Here is a 14,649-nt window from a genome sequence, read left to right as displayed (position 1 = left end):
ATTAAAAAGAGGAATAAAAAAAAAAAATCTTCTTTTGGAAATTGATCTTAACGCCTTAAAATATTAAAAACACCTACAAATATTTGGAAAAATAGTCCTTTACTATAAGGACGCCAATTTTTTTTGTGAATGAATAATGTATTTTAAATAAATAAATAAATGTTCTTCCTTCAAATACAGGGGGCATAAGTATACACACCCCTATGTTAAATTACCATAGAGGCCGGCAGATTTGTATTATTAAATTTCATGGATCCAAGATAGCCTTTAGACATGTGTTCCCATGGCCTTTGGAATTAAAATGGTCCCAAATCATCACATTCCCTTCACCATACCTAGAGACTGGCATGGTTTTATTTCAGTTAGCCTAATAGCCGGTTTCATTTACATTGAGAGATGCTCTTGTGGAAAGTTCCCCATGTCAGTCGTGAGATGAGATGTTTTTTAATTCCTCTTTTTAGTCAACTTTAGCATGAGTGTGTAAACGTAGCCTATGCAACCACTGTATGTGTGACCGTGCCCTAAGGGAGCGTTGTCTTTGACGCAATTAAATATACCTATAACCAATCAGAGCAGGGTAACGACGTAGCTCTGAGCAGCACATGCAAGATTTTAAAGCAGGAAAAAAATAAGTTAAATAAAACAATAAACTTTGTCAAATTACAGCTAAACAGTATATTAAAATGTTTCTGTAAACATTATAGGCAAGTAATATGTAATACAGTCGCAGAATCTTGATTGATATTTGTTTAGCGTGACAGTTTGAGCTGGACGGAGAACGACAGATACATCATTAAAGCATGAAGCTGCTCTGTCAGTCATAGTCTTAAACCCGCCCAATGGGAGATAAACGGTTGTGATTGGTCCGTCCAGGTTCTCTTTGGCTGGAAATCTGTTAGAATGGGAGAGGGGCCAGACGTGTGTCTGCGAGAGAAAATGAAACATGAACTGGCAGATTTGGCTGGTTTCCAGGTACGATTGTTTTTAAGCTTGCAGCAAAAAAAAAAAACTCTTTTATCCACCATGTTTGATGAAATCACAGTAAAGTACAAAGCAAGGAGTAGTAAATCAGTTTAAAATTGTGTAACTAAAAAAAGACTTAAACGTATTGACTATGAATAAACACCCATTCATCAATAGGTTTCACAATACAATGCAATACAAGAGGAAATGGCTAATGTGAGTTGATGCAACAACAACAAAAATGCAACACACATAAATAACTATGTACTACTGTAGTTTGTTCAAGGTGGGGCTGTGTTTGTATTCAGCTTCAACACACACACAGTGTAAGCACACACACCATATAGCCTAACACACCATATCAATACAGGTAACATTTACTGTCAGTTGGTGACAACATAATGAGAAAACAGTGTGACCTTCGCTAGTGCAGCGGCGGGAAAATGGCAGAGCACAGCACAATATTATCAGACCAAAAAAAAGGAAAGTCAGAGGAAATGTATACCTGACTGTACAAACAAACAAACAGCGAGTGAAGGGTGCCATTCACTCACAGGCATCATCACAGAAAAATAGAAGTATGCACTTCAGTGTGTTCACATGCACAACAATATTCCACTATTATTCCAAATATGACAATATTCCGAATTGGATACAGGTTGTTGGAATATTCTGAATAAGGCCTTTTCCCAAATTTAGCATTTTTGGATTAGACGTGGGATATACCAGTATTATTCGGGTATTTGAGGGATTCTTTCTAGGCCTACATGTATACAGGGCATTCGGACTGTGTGTCTCAATTGGGGGTTTCGCCGCTGTTTTCGGCATCTTGCCTGTTTACGGCTTGTAGTCAGCACTGTGCGTTGCTATGTTCTTTTTTTGTGATCAAATTTTTATTTATTTTTATACATTTGGGGAACAAACAATTACAATCAATACACTGAAACGGAGAACGCGTCCCAGGGCCTAAAAACAAAAACAGAGAGGAAAGACGAGAGGGAGGGAGGGAGACAAAACAACACACGCAGAAACAGACACACACTAATGCTACAGGCCGCCAAGTGTCCAGAGTCTTTCCCGGCGCTCCATGCATGCGCGCCGTGGAGAGTTCCTGTGCGTTTACATGGTTGTTGTACACAAACCAACCAGCCAACAGTTTGCAGGCTGCAGACGCAATTTTCAAAAACATTTTTTCTTCTGCGTCCGCGCCAATGTGACGACAAAATGACGTAAATCTCGCTGGCGCGCCAGGATTTTGAGCTGACCAGATGCCAGGGCTCTCAGAGTGACTGCAAGTCTCTCTTTCAAACTCACTGGTTAAAGATGAGTTCTTTTACGTTGATCGAAAGGCTTGATCCGAGGAAGTATAGGTCATTGAATCAAATTGAAACATTGACATCAATGCTGCTGCCAGTTCTGCCATTGTTTCCCTTTTTCTTCTTCTTCTAGTCTGTAGAAATAGCAAAGTCGGTAGCCTTTCCTCATTAGCACCACCTCTGTTCAGGAGAAGACTGCAACTAATGTGGCAACCGCCACGCCAGTTTAAACGGTTACGCCGCTCCCATGACGTTGCATTGGCGCACAACAGGTTGGCTGCGGTAAATGGTAAATACATGCCAAAGGGAGACTGAGCACCTGCATCCAGGTAAATGTCAGGGCAGGCTGCCGTGTGTCGGTCTCTGTCTCAGTGTCTGGAGAGTGTTTCCAGACCAGAGCTGGCTTATTAATTGTACCCTGTTGTATTGGTTTTCTGGCAGAGACTGTGCAGTTTGGCTGTTGCCCCTGTATAATTTTAGCAGTGCGTTGGGACACAGCTTGCATCAGAGCCGATCAATTTGTTAACACCGGAGCTTTAGCCGGACAGGATTTCTTGGCTGGGTGAGAGGACCCCTCAACCCACAGATGGATCACACGACACTGAAACGCTCTGTGTGACACAAATAGTTGTGAAATACCTTCAGGGGAAGCGGACATTCATGTAAAACCACACTTAAACTGTCACTGTGAACCCCTTCCAAAAAAGACTAAAGCTTCTATGTAATACAAACCTCTGTCTGTCACAGGAAAAACATAGTCACGTACCCTTTTTAGTGCTATGTGGGTCAGCAGAGAGGATGAAAATACCTTTCATTGTCAACTTAAGTTTTACAGTTAATGTCTGCAAAAAGTGTCACTTTGTGCATTTATTCTGTATTTTGACTTTGGAGTACAGTAGAGAACCCTTTTTTCCTAGTCCCAATAGAAGCAAATTAGCATACAGTAGAAAAGATATCTAAGATTTCTCAAACACCTAGTATATGGAAAAATACTCAATCAGTGCTTATTAGGAGGATTAATTACAACTTTTTTTTTTCCTGTTGGAGCTCGTTTATAAGTAAGGTAAATGTGAATACTTTTCTTTAATCGGAAAAAGTTATTCCAAAAGCCTAAATCACCAAACTTAATGTCTATTTTAGCTAATCGCTCCACAAAAAAATGGCTTCTGACAGTAAGGTATAATCTTACTTTTGTGGTTTGATAGTTATTCAAGAACATGAATAATAATTGGCTTTTGAACAGCTCTTTTCTGGCCTTGAGGGGCTAATCTGTAAACTGTGGACAGCAGAGATTTTCTAGTTTCTAGTCTTTCTTTCTTTCTTGGTCCTAACGGAACTAAGCAAACTATTCCCTTAATTAAACCACAGTAATGTTTTTTGTAAGCTCCGGTTGGCTTTATAGTGGAGAGGAAATTAACAGTGTCAAAGTCCTCGAAGGCTCCAGTAGACACGGGACTAATACTGTTTGAGGTCTGATACACCACCCTGGCATCATTCTGGAAGCCGGCAGTGCTGGCTGAGGGCGTTGAGGTAGCACTGCACTCTGCCCACTACATGAGGTCAGAGTGTCTGTTACAAATCCCCGCTGAGCCCTGGAAAGGCAACGACAGCCAAAACCAGGAAGCCTCCGTAATCTGGACTTTTGATCCTTCATTCGCAGAGGTTTAAAGGGTGTGGCATGTTCCAACCTGATTCCAACCCATCCTCTGTAATGCTTGAAAAGCAATGTTACATTAATTTTTTTATACTGCAACCTTGCAACTAATTCATAGATGAAATATCGTGGGAGTTATAAACTTTATCTTTCCCTCTTTTTCATTGTGTCCCCTGTAATATATTTTAAAGTAATATTCCACCCTAAACATTTGAGTATCAAACACCATACACATGCTGGACGCAAACTGGTTAGTTTTTAAAACTTTTAGGAGTTTTATTTGTTGTATATTGCAGTTGTATTGTACAGTGCAGAATAATACTTTAGCCAACAATGAGGCTGTGGTAACGGTTGCTATAGGAGGTTTAGGTTTTCACAACAATTAAAGACACTTAGAGTTACTTCTGTAAATTGAGTTACAACAATCTGCACAGCTGTGTCGTCTCAAGCATGCTTGTTGCCATTTTTGTGACTATTTTTCTGTTTGATATGTTTCATAGACGTGAGCTATGCAGGAAAATGAAATCAACATTCTTAACCCCGCCTACAAAACTCTGACTGGTTGATTATTTTTCCAACCAGCACAGACATAACGACAAAGGGCAGTTCAGAGGTCTGAAACCAGGCTAGCTAGACATGCTGTTTCAGTCTCAGTTCTGTCATGCATGACTTCAGGTTTTGTCATGCTGCAATAGAGTAGTATTGACCAACAGAATGGCAGCAAGCTCCTTTGTGTTTTACTCAAATAGTCACTATAATAATTTGCATACTGTAGCCTGAATGAGTTTTACCAATATTGGCATAAATGAGATTAGAAAAAGCCTTTTCCTTTGGACATTTGTTAGCGTCTCCTGCTTGTGTTCTAGCATGCGTTGCATTGACTTTTGGGGTGAAGTCCTGTCTACGTATACCAGGACAAATTCACTTAGCAACTGCAGGAGTTTACATTCTCCTGGTTAAAGAATGCAACAGATAATCCAATAACCACCAATGTCTTCACTGTGATTCCGCAGATTTCCGTACCTGTCCTGTTCAGATGGCTGTATCATTTCTGTTCACTCTATTTCTGCGTTTGACTCATAAGCTCCAGCGACAGCATCTATTTGCTGAAAACCAATACTGTCTTGGGCTGTGATATTGTGCTTATTGCCATCTTATCTCCTGATGCAGCCACCCAAACACATTTAGTATTTGGAGGCTCCTGCAAACATGTCCTCCCGATAACAGGGCATATAAATATAGAGAGAGAGCCTCTGTCTGTTTCTCGCCCACTCTGTCACACTTCCACAAAACACACAATTTGTTAAAAACAAATCTCACTTTTCAAGCTCACACACTAACACTAACTCTTTTATGTTTGTGCAAAATCGCTGTCTAACACATCCACGGGATCTTTTGGGGGTCATTTTGAGATGAGGTCAGGCTTTGGTTTGTGAACCAGGCGGTTAAAGATGGTGACTAAGAACCTGCTCACTGCCTTTCCGGGTAAGAGTCAGAAAGTCGACCTACAATCTCAGCCAGGATAGTGTTTTCCAACTGTATGGTTTGAAATCCCACACAAAATCACAGAGAAGACAGAGTTTACAGTGACAAGACAAGACAAGTTAGAGAGAGAGAGCTTGAGACAAAATGGTCTTCTTTGTTTGTTTAGTACAGTAAAGCCAACCTGCAGCTAAGTCGTTTGTTGTCTCTGTGCATTGTTTAAAGAGCTATATTAATAAAGTTGAGTTGAATAAAGAGACTTCTCTGAAATGTTTCCCTGTTGGTGCAATCAGGTTTTGGCTGCCAAACAATAACCTTTAGTGATCCATTCAACCATTAATTATTGCATGGCCATAAATAAGTTGAAACTCATATGGCTCCACTTATCAATTTGTTTGTTGAAAGGGAGTCAAGTCTATGTGCATGTAACATGAACGTATTTTGCTTGTAGAGATTAAACCACAAAGATCTGGCACCCAACCCTGCAGCTCTACCGATCTTTTAAACCTCTTTTATCTCACTGCTTTGGTTTAATTGCATTTTTACTGTACTGTATGGTTTAGTCAATGTAACCTCTTACCCAGCAGCAGGCAGCTATTTTCAAGAATCAACCTGAGAAACCCACTGTACAGTACGTTACCGGCCCAGCACCAAACGGCAGCAAAAAAGCCAGATATTTTTTAAAGGAAAGGTAATATTGGACTTATCAGTGCTTCTGAACCAGCTACAGCCTGACATTTAAACTGAAATGTTGGCCTACAACAGCTTCCCAACTGATCATTTTCAACTTCACCTTCGATTTTGCCAACTAAAGGCTAAATGAAGGCCGGTAACCAGCCCACTCAGTGGATCAGAAACTGAAACTTATCAGCGTTTGTTTCTCTGCTGCTGTGAGAAATCACTAAAAAAGCCTAAATAACTAATTCAGTTGCACTGCTCATTCACACTGAACTCTGCAGTGACAGGCGGCTGATTTTCTGCAAGAGGTGAAAAAACAAAGTCACACTTACAGTAAACATGCACACACGCTCATGTGCACACACAAACACACACGCGCATGCCTCTCTGGAAAGTAGCAATTGGTCTCAAGGGTGTAGTGTGTCAGAGAAAGAAAAAAATAGACTTAATGTTCACACTTTTTTCATCATGCTCACATATTCACACTCTCCTACACTAATCTACCTCTCTCTCTCTCTCTCACTTACACACAGCTTGGCATCAAGCAGCTCTTCACAGTTACTGATTATATACATACACACGTACATTTACACAAACATACACACAAAATTGTACACACAGCCTCAACTGTAGGTGACAAATAAGTCCGTGTGACTGGGCGCATTGCTGTCGTCACGGAAGCAATGCGTTGCCTATTTGATCTGCCTCTAAAAGACTAAATGTCTAAATGTATGTTTGTTTAGCGTACGTTCTGTTCCTAATCACATGTGTTTCAAATCATCTGTTAACCTATCCATTCCTCAAATCCCCACAGTAATCATAGCTTTCTTGCGCACATATTTAACATCATAAACTATGGAGATTGTTGGACATATGTTTTGGTTAACTATGTGTCTTTTTATTATATATACCCACAACAGTCTCCAAGCACAATGCCACAGAAAGGGAATGGTTGGTTCCATATGTGCCGTAGATCTAAGGTCTGTCTCTCTCTTTGCTATGCTCTCTCATTTCTTTCTACCTCCTTTATCTTTAGCCATCTGGACATCCAGACTCTCCATCCTCCTCTCATCTCTCTATACCTCACCTTCTTACCATGTTCCTTATTTTCTCTCTATTTTTTATTATTTCTCCCCTTGTACTTATGTGAACCCTCCCTAATTATCTCTCTTTCTGTCTCTTTCAGGCCGTAAATTAGGCCCTGTGTATTTCCTCTATGAACTCTGCCTTCAACTTCTGCTGTTCTCTCCATTTTCAATTATTCTCAAATTCAAATGTACTTCATTTATACAATTACACATATTATTTAATAGAACTTTACTGTATGAAACATGCTGTACAGCATCTGGTAGAATGCACATTAAACCACAAGAATCTGATTGGTTGTTTTCCTGCCAATATATTATATTTCTGTTCATAATGCTGGTTGTTCCTGGATGATCCCGGACTGGAGGACCAGTTTTAAACACCTCTTGATCTTTATCTGCCGCGTCACTCTTTTCCCCCTTCCTGTGTCCTTTCAGGTTTTTCCCCCCATACACTACACTTGGTCTATTTCCACCAGCTTCTGTTCCCACCTTTTCACTATTCTACCCTTTCACCTTCTTCAGCTTTCTGTCCTCCTCTTTCTCCTTACTCTATCTCTCACTCCTTATCTGTACTCCCCTATATAGCACTAGAGTTGTATCTCATTGTAAAGGCAGAGCCATTTATGGGCTGCTGGTTATTGGTTGAGAAGGGGGTGGAGAGGAAGAGAGAGTGAGATGGAGAGAGAGGGGGGAGGGAAATGTACGGTATATTTGCAGAGACTGTGCTGTCGAGAAGAGCGTCAGTATTATTCGTTTAAGCTAATGCCCCAAAGCAACATATGTTTACGTTCAAGTGACAAAGCTCTTTCACAACCGTAATATAATGGGAGCAAAGGAAGAAGTGAGCCGAGTGTGCCCCCCTAACCTTAACAAAATACTTATTTTAACCCAAATCATGATGTTTCCTTAACCCTATTACAGTTGTTTTTCTGGCTAAACTTAACATAGGGTTGTCACATAATAAAATGTAATCATTACAGATACTTACCACAGTTTTGGAAAGCACAGACTGATATGTTGTCCTGATTACATTTGTATTTATCTACAACTAAAAATGCATTCTTTCCTCCAGTTTGTTTGCTAACAACTACAGTATCCAGCTGTTTTTAGAAAGTTACTGAGCCTTTTTTTCATGCAATAATTTGTTTGTGGTGCATGTTCAGTAGGAACCAGCGGGCTTGGGACTGAGTGCCACAGACATGGAAGGTTAATGCTACTAACACATTGTTGGTTTTGATCTTTCTATTAGGTTTTGTTGACAAGAAATTTAAATAATAGCAGCCTTTTCCTTTAAAGAAAACACCCACATCTCTGCCATACATTGTACACTGTAAACAGCATAAAATGATGACTGAGTTTTATGTTAATTTAGAGGTATAGGGGAAGAAAGAGAGAGATAGAGAGCTAGACAGCACGGTAAAGTGCATAAAGAGGAAAGATGCGATTGAAAAAGAACGTCAGACAAAAGCAATAAAATGAGAGGGATAGGAAGAAAGAGGGACAGAAGGAAAGGGAATTGAAAGAGAACATCCTTGCTCCTGTATTAAGACTGCAAGTGTGCACAGGATATAGAGAGAGAGACCGAGAAAAAGGGAGAAGGAAAGGAGAGTAGCAAGGCATGTGAGTGTGCAGAGGAGACAGGGAGAGAGAGTGTGATAGGAACAGGCAGTCAGGCAGAGCAGTGCAGAAGAGGGAGGGAGTGTGTAAGAGTGTGTGAGAGTGTATGTGCGGGGGGTGGGGGGCAAGCAAACACGCTCTGCACGTGATTCAATCTGTTCACATGGCCTAGCATTACGCCGTTATTAATACTTAATGTGAGGTGCTTCATGCCGCAACACCCCTCACTTTTTATTCAGGATTTGAAATGTGGGCGCCAATTTTGAGGTCTGCAACCAGGAGTGCAGAAACCTGCAGATATATTATATCTTAAATATTTGACAAAAGCAACAAAGATGAACACTACATTACTCAGAATACCCTCGACAGAACGCATCAGAGCATGTTCAGCTCGGTTGTTGAAAGGGAACTAAAGCTGTCATCTGCTCTGAGTCCCTGTGTTATATAATGATGGATAGGCCCGTGCTGCTCCACTCTGCTCTTCTCTCCTGCAGAGGCATGAATCAAACCCAGACTGTGTCCTAATTATAACATGCACACACACACACACACACACCATGGTGTGTTTGTAGGCCAGCTGTAGCCCTACTGTGGCATTATTTCTACAAAACGTCAACCTGATAGGTCTCTGTACAACAGCCTGGCTCCTACAGTAAACTGGAATTCCTGGCTTGTGGCAAAGACAAAAGATTGTTCCATATGAATGTGTTAGCTGGGCCAAGCTAAAAGAGAAATCGGAACTGTAGGGGAGACAGTGAACCTCCCTAAATCGATAGAAAAGCTGCTACTTTGTATGTAGGTGGTGGTTTGATGTGTGTCCACTGTGCCGCTTTTGTACAGCTGTTCTGGTCAGGGTCATGCCATTGCATGCAATGGAGTAGTATGGTAAAACAACTTCTAACCAGGGTACTCAAATACACTGTAAAAAGATTTTCGTATAGGCCTATATAATGTCCTTGACAAAGTCTGAAACTCGTATTAAGAGAATAGGGTTGCACGTTTGGATTACAAAGTCCGAAATGGCCCACAGTTTCTCATACATAGTCTATACTGTAGATTTAAAAAAAAAAAATTCTTTACTGTAGATAAATTTTAATACGAAGAAGCACACATTTCCTATGATATGTGGTTGTATATGTAAGGAATATCATGAATTAGTGGAATATGACACATGTTATAGTGCTGTTGATGTCATGCCATAGTATTATTATTTCATAGTCTCCAGTCATTCATTAGATGCTGAACTGGGTGACAATGTATGTTGATAATATCAGTATAGTGAGAAGATATTAGACATTTAAATTTGGTTATTCTAATCGTGATATAGCTTAAGTGTAATTATGTATGTGGCACAGTATTAGGCTTTGATTTGACAGGGTTTGGTTTAACATGCCGTAGTAAGATATGTCGGTAAGCGCCTTCTGTCAGACGCTTCTATGTCTTTAACGGAAACGTTGGCGTTGTCGAAAGCGCGCGCACGCACACACGCACACACGCACACACGCACACACACACACACACACACACACACACACACACACAGCAGCACCCTCTTCTCGCCCATGCGGAAACAAGCGAGAGTATGAAGACGCTTCAAGCATCCAGCTGCATCACATCTACAGCACAAACCACAAAAACGTCCAAACGGTCACGTTTCTAAAAACAAATTTGAAGAAAAACGGGGGCTTGGTTGTGTGTGTTGTGTATTTTTCAGCCGCTGTCAAAGACACGTCCCATTCAACAAAATACGCCAAAGCACAACCCAACCTGGAGGAAGGAGGAAATACTATTACAGCACATGTCACCGCGGAATAAAACCACAATCTTAGACCATAACCGCTCTAAATGCTCGCCGATGATAACCGTAACAAAGAGCACAGGGGCACGGTGGTTGTGAACCACCTTAACATGCAATGTCAAACCTATTTTGGGAAACACTATAAAATTAGACATTCAGGCTCAGCGGTGCAGCTGTAGCGTTTCAGGACCACGGACAGCGCTCAGGTTTTCAGCATCCAGAGCTCGACGCGGGATTTCACTCCTCTCCTGGTAATAACACACCGTCAGCTCATAAATCCTCCTTACAACAATACACGAGAGAGGGAAACAATTTGTGACACCCTGTTAACCGCATTTCTCTAAAACTTGAAGCAAATATCATCCGGTCTTTTATTCATCAACCATTTCCGTGGTAAAACAATTATTGAGAGGTAGTAAACCCAGAGCACGTCACTGAGCCCCGTTTAGTCGAACCAGCATCACTACGGCTGCTCATACCTTGTCATTCCCATCCCGGGGCCTCCGATCCCCATCCCTCCCCCGGTAGCGGTTCCGTTGACCGGCTTCACGTGCTGTCCTGCCCCCGGTCCTGTTGTGGGTCCTCCGGGCATCACCGAGCCCATCATCCCGACGGCGCCCGGCTCACCGGGCTGCCCGCCGCCCTCCATGCTCGCTTCGTTCCCCATCTCTGTCTCGGCTCAGGAGACGGGAGGGAGGTGGAGAAAGGTATTCGGTCAAATCGGCGGTGTCTCTTCTATGACGCTATGTTGTCTTTTTCAATAGTCAGAAAATAATGAATGGAAAAGGGGGAGCGAAAACTGGGAGAGCGAACTCAGCGTTGCTCCTCCATCACCGCCATCATCCTCATCAGCTTCAGGACCAGTGGGCTGCCTCCTGACGTGATCGGGAACGCGCCGCGCGGCCTCGGCGACTGCAAGGGGAAATAAAAGCGCGAGAGAGGCGAGAGAAATCGAGATAAGATCAGATCAAAGTTAAATAGTTAGATGAGCCCCGTGGGTAAAATTAGATCTCAGCAGCAGCAAGATTATACAACGAGCAATATGGAGTAACATGAAACGGAGTAACATGTTGGCGACCAAGTATAAGCCACTACAAATAGAAAGATAATTAGCCTATTTCTCAGGGTGGTATTCATTTAGGTTGTTTTATTTCTGAGCATTGCCTCCCCTCTGTTCATAACTCGCATTAGTTTGTTTATCTTTACTGTATGTCTTCTATGAATCGACCACATTCAGATCATGCTGTCATTTGTAATCGGCAAACTGATTTTAGGCTCCTCAGCTCTGAATGAAGCAACATAGTTCAACTAAATTGTTTTTAAGCCATACGACGATAAGAAAAAAAATATTGCCTAATTTTGGCCTACGTAGAATGGAATCATTGTAATGTGAATTTTCAGTATACAGCATGCGTGGTGTAAAACTGTGCATGTTCGTCTCAAAATAATGTTGATTGGCCAGAAATGAGAATCCATCAATAGCATTTATCTGCATGATAAAATTATTGGATTTGCAAACGGCTATTTGAGGAGCAAAAATGGGGCATGCGTTTTCTGGCTGTCAATGCTGCTGATGCTGGGAGGATGAAAGTGAAGGAAGAGAGGGAGGGAGCTACAGTATACGTGCGCGTTCACATGACACTTTTTTTTAAAGATTTTTTGGGGCTTTTCCCTTTATTTGATAGTGACAGTGCATAGACGGGTAAAGAGGGGAGAGAGATGGGGGATGACACGCAGCAAAGGGCCGCAGGTCGGACTCGAACTCCGCCGCTGCAAAGGACTCAGCCTATATGGGGCGCACGCTCTTATTGGGTGAGCTAGAGGTTGCCCCGTTCACGTGACACTTTCTCACTTAAAGAAGGGCATGAGGAGTGACATGAACGCGCCTGGCGTCAAGACCGACTGCACCGGAGCATCACGTGTCCAAAAACAGTGTTACACACCTGCTGGTAGCCTACTCGCTATTTATCCCGAATTATTTCATGCAGCTCGTACGGAAAACCTTTGTTGAATTTGATATATTGGAGATTGACTACATCTGTACATGCTACTATGGGCAATGTGTGTGTATTCTAAAAGTTATAGGAGATGAAAGAAATGAAAAGAATGTAGCCTATTTAAAGTACAAAAAGTAAAAGTACTCAATATCAAGATGAAACAAATTACTACTATAGTAATTCAAACGTAACAGTCCTTTTTCCAAATTGCATTTTTGCAACAAAATGATACAGGCTACAAACGAACCACCTGATTTACTCTTTCAAAGCAGCAAAACAACACACTTAGTACGTTTACATGCACATCAATATTCTACTATTATTCCCATGAATCCGATTAGGACGCGGGATATTCCGGTATAATTCAGGTTTTAGAGGCATTCTTCGGACTTGCATCCAGCGCATTCGGAATATGCATTTTACCGCAGTTTACATCCAGTTTACGGCATCTTGCCCGTTTACAGCCAATGGTCAGCTCTGTGCGTTTCTATGGTTGCTGTACACAAACCAACCAGTCCACAGTTTATAAGGCTGCAGACCCAATAAGGAGAAACACCGCTACTTTTAAACATTATCAAAGACTTGGATAACAACAGATTTTTGGATATGCACACACAAATTGTATTTTGCAGCTTAGTCAGAATAGCATCTTTTTCGGAATAAGGGCAAAAACCTAATAATTACGAGGATGTAAAAGGTAGTCACTAATGTAACCTACTTTATACAAAAAATTGCTCTCGTTATCATTTTGTATACCTATTTTCTCACACAGGTTTTTGTGAAAGATAGTTCCAGTGCAGAACATCAACATATTTTCAATGAATGCAAAAATAGAAAGGCATAGATATTTTTTTCCTGCTGCAGTTCTTTAAAACAAAAGGATAGAATTACAGTACATAAATGGATATAATATGTTACTTTAAAAAAAATTGCACTAAAATTACAGTGCAACGGTAAACCAAATGATGGGGTGGATGGTGTGTGGATCCCGCCTTCTGTTGGGGTCTGGCCACATCACCTCATTCACATTACAAGCAATTCATCTCTGGCCAGGCAATGGGGGAAATGAGGCCTTGTATGCCATATCCAACCCTGGACTGACCCCACCTCAATGTCTGAGTCCCCTGTGTTATATATAATGATGCCTTTTCCATTGATTGCAGAAGAGGCAATCAAGGCATGTGGTTGGCATCGTACACTTTCCAGCACAAAGTGGAATGGGGAGTAAGAGATCAAGCAGGGAAAACAGGAGGTATGGATAAACACAACTTATATGCCTTTCTGTCACATCTACTGCAATCAGATTCGCTGTGTTCCCTCGGAAGGAATCACCGCACACGGATAGGCACTTGTAATGACATGCTGAACACGTTTAGAGGCTAAAAACACATTTAAAACTTGCCCTGTTTGAGTCTTTTAGGTGCTAACTCTAGCAGGGGGATAAAACGGTGTAGGCAGCAGCGATGGTTTTTCTTGCTACTGACAGCACTCCAAATTTCCAAACAGAGGTACATGTTGAAATTGACCAGATTTCTCCTTTAACATTTAATGGAAATCGTATTTGATTTTGGTGAAGAATGCTAAATATTCGCTAGAAACATAACTGAAGGTTATGTCTTTAGACAGATTTGTTTGTTATTAACCAGGATGTGTCAACATTTGTTGCAACTTTCAAATGACATTTGATTTATTTAGGCCAATAACCAATAAACAAGGGATTCTCCTTTGGTGCAGCATGCAGATCTTTGGCTGGGTAAAGGTGCAGGTGCAAATATAATATTTGTTTTAAACATGATATGGCATTTTAAAACTTTTTTTTAAACCACTGCACATGTGATGGAAAAAACATGGTGTATGAATGTTTCATGGGATTGTCTGCCACTGACCCTAGGCACTAGAGGGCCTAGATTCATTGAGGTGTCTGTTGATTTGTGGTCATTTGATTAATTGAAAATGTGTTTGAGAGTAAGCATAATTAAAGCACTGAATCAACTGATCAAGGCCTTGAAGCAGTCCCTGAATTATGTCTACATGTGTCCAGGACCGTAGCCAAACA

At 41.3% G+C, this 14,649-nt stretch overlaps 1 protein-coding gene across 5 annotated transcripts in view; it reads right to left on the bottom strand.

Moving 5' to 3' along the window:
- The window catches only part of bsna (bassoon presynaptic cytomatrix protein a), a 144,469-nt gene extending 133,009 nt beyond the window's left edge, over nucleotides 1–11,460 (bottom strand). For all 5 annotated transcript variants that reach the window (XM_032519945.1, XM_032519946.1, XM_032519948.1 and 2 more), the window contains exon 1: nucleotides 11,076–11,460. In XM_032519945.1, coding sequence (XP_032375836.1) covers nucleotides 11,076–11,263 — 188 coding nt within the window. In that variant the 5' untranslated portion in view covers nucleotides 11,264–11,460. The remainder of the gene's footprint in view (nucleotides 1–11,075) is intronic.
- Between the last annotated feature and the right edge of the window lie 3,189 nt (nucleotides 11,461–14,649).

Source organism: Etheostoma spectabile, chromosome 7 (assembly GCF_008692095.1).
Source record: "Etheostoma spectabile isolate EspeVRDwgs_2016 chromosome 7, UIUC_Espe_1.0, whole genome shotgun sequence".
NCBI lineage: Eukaryota > Metazoa > Chordata > Actinopteri > Perciformes > Percidae > Etheostoma > Etheostoma spectabile.
The sequence above is the reverse complement of the archived record's forward strand: the minus strand, read 5'-3'. Positions and strand labels throughout refer to the sequence as shown.